Raw genomic sequence first — 1,608 nt, forward strand, 5'->3', positions numbered from 1 at the left:
CCCCGGTCCCCCCGAGCAGAGTAGCCGGTATCATGAAAAAACAGTTTATTCACCAAAATGCAGGCGTTTACCCCCCAAAACCAGGGGGTCCAGCACCCCCACGTCCCCCCCTTCCCCAGGACATGTTGGAGTTCCCGGCTCAGGAGCTGCGGAAATATTTCAAGATGGGCGACCACGTCAAAGTGATCGCGGGGCGTTTTGAGGGTGACACGGGGCTGATCGTGAGGGTGGAGGAAAACTTTGTCATCCTCTTCTCCGACCTCACCATGCACGAGGTATTTAGGGGGTGAAGTGTTCATGTGCCGCCCCGAAACAGGCTATTTTTTGGGGAGAAAAGGAGAGGAAATAACTGCGTGTCACGCTTCTCATCCCCAGCTCAAAGTTCTGCCCCGGGACCTGCAGCTCTGCTCGGAGACAGCATCCGGTGTGGATGCTGGGGGGCAGCACGAGTGGGGCGAACTGGTGCAGCTGGACCCCCAAACCGTGGGTGTCATCGTTCGCCTGGAGCGAGAGACCTTCCAGGTGAGTCCCAGCTCTCCGGTGAGTCCGGGAGGAGCCGCAGCCCTGTCCCGTTGGGGTTTTCCCCTGCTCAGGGCTGTGTCTTTTACCCGGGAGGGAGGGGGTGTCCCCATTTTTGGCTGCCCCCCCCAATCTCCCAGCCTCTCACTGTCCCCGCAGGTGCTGAACATGTACGGGAAGGTGGTGACGGTGCGGCACCAGGCTGTCACCAGGAAGAAGGACAATCGCTTCGCCGTGGCCCTCGACTCGGAGCAGAACAACATCCACGTCAAGGACATCGTCAAAGTCATCGATGGGCCGCACTCGGTAGGGACTTCTGGGGTTTGGGAGAGGAGGTGTCCTGGAGGGGGGGCAACAGGCCCCTCCTGGTGCTGGGAAGGTCTCCAGGGCTGCTCCAGGTCTGTCCCTGCTTTGGGGACCATCCCTGGCGTGAGCTGGGCAATACAGGGGGGTCCCTGGTGTATTTAGGGTCCCTCCTAGCACTGAGGGGACACCAGGTCCCCCCTGGGTCTGTCCCTGCTTCAGGGACCATCCCTGGGGTGAGCTGAGCACCAGGGGGGGGGGTCCCTGATGTCTTTGGGGTCCCCCCTGCATGCTTCCCAGCACCAAGAGGACACTGGATCCCTCCCTGGGTCCTTCCCATTGTTGGGGTCACCTCCTTGAGGCTTGTCCCCCTCTTTTTCCCGGGGCAGGGCCGTGAGGGGGAGATCCGGCACCTTTTCCGGGGCTTCGCTTTCCTGCACTGTAAGAAGCTGGTGGAAAACGGTGGAATGTTCGTCTGCAAAACCCGACACCTCGTCCTGGCGGGGGGTTCCAAGGTGGGGAACACCCCCAGGGACTGTCAGGGAGGGCTGCAGCCCCCCAGTTTTGCCACTGCCCCCCTCAACTCCAGGCACTGTTTTCTCTCCCCTCTCTCAGCCGCGGGACGTCACCAACTTCACCGTGGGAGGCTTCACCCCCATGAGCCCCCGTATCAGCAGCCCGATGCACCCCAGTGGGGCTGGTGAGTGGTTGGGGTTGTCCCCGAGGCCACAGGGGTGTCCCTAAGGCCCCCCCCCAAGCCTTTATCCTGATCCTACAGGCCAACGC

At 61.8% G+C, this 1,608-nt stretch overlaps 1 protein-coding gene across 1 annotated transcript in view; it reads left to right on the plus strand.

Moving 5' to 3' along the window:
* The window catches only part of LOC113490792 (transcription elongation factor SPT5), a gene marked incomplete at its 5' end in the record, with an annotated part of 3,823 nt that extends 2,221 nt beyond the window's left edge, over positions 1-1,602 (plus strand). Inside the window, 5 exons of the mRNA XM_026867374.1 lie at positions 120-275; positions 376-522; positions 679-825; positions 1,212-1,337; positions 1,438-1,602. Coding sequence (XP_026723175.1) covers positions 120-275; positions 376-522; positions 679-825; positions 1,212-1,337; positions 1,438-1,566 — 705 coding nt within the window. The remainder of the gene's footprint in view (positions 1-119; positions 276-375; positions 523-678; positions 826-1,211; positions 1,338-1,437) is intronic.
* Between the last annotated feature and the right edge of the window lie 6 nt (positions 1,603-1,608).

This window comes from Athene cunicularia, unplaced genomic scaffold, assembly GCF_003259725.1.
Source record: "Athene cunicularia isolate RWA unplaced genomic scaffold, athCun1 SCF_307, whole genome shotgun sequence".
NCBI lineage: Eukaryota > Metazoa > Chordata > Aves > Strigiformes > Strigidae > Athene > Athene cunicularia.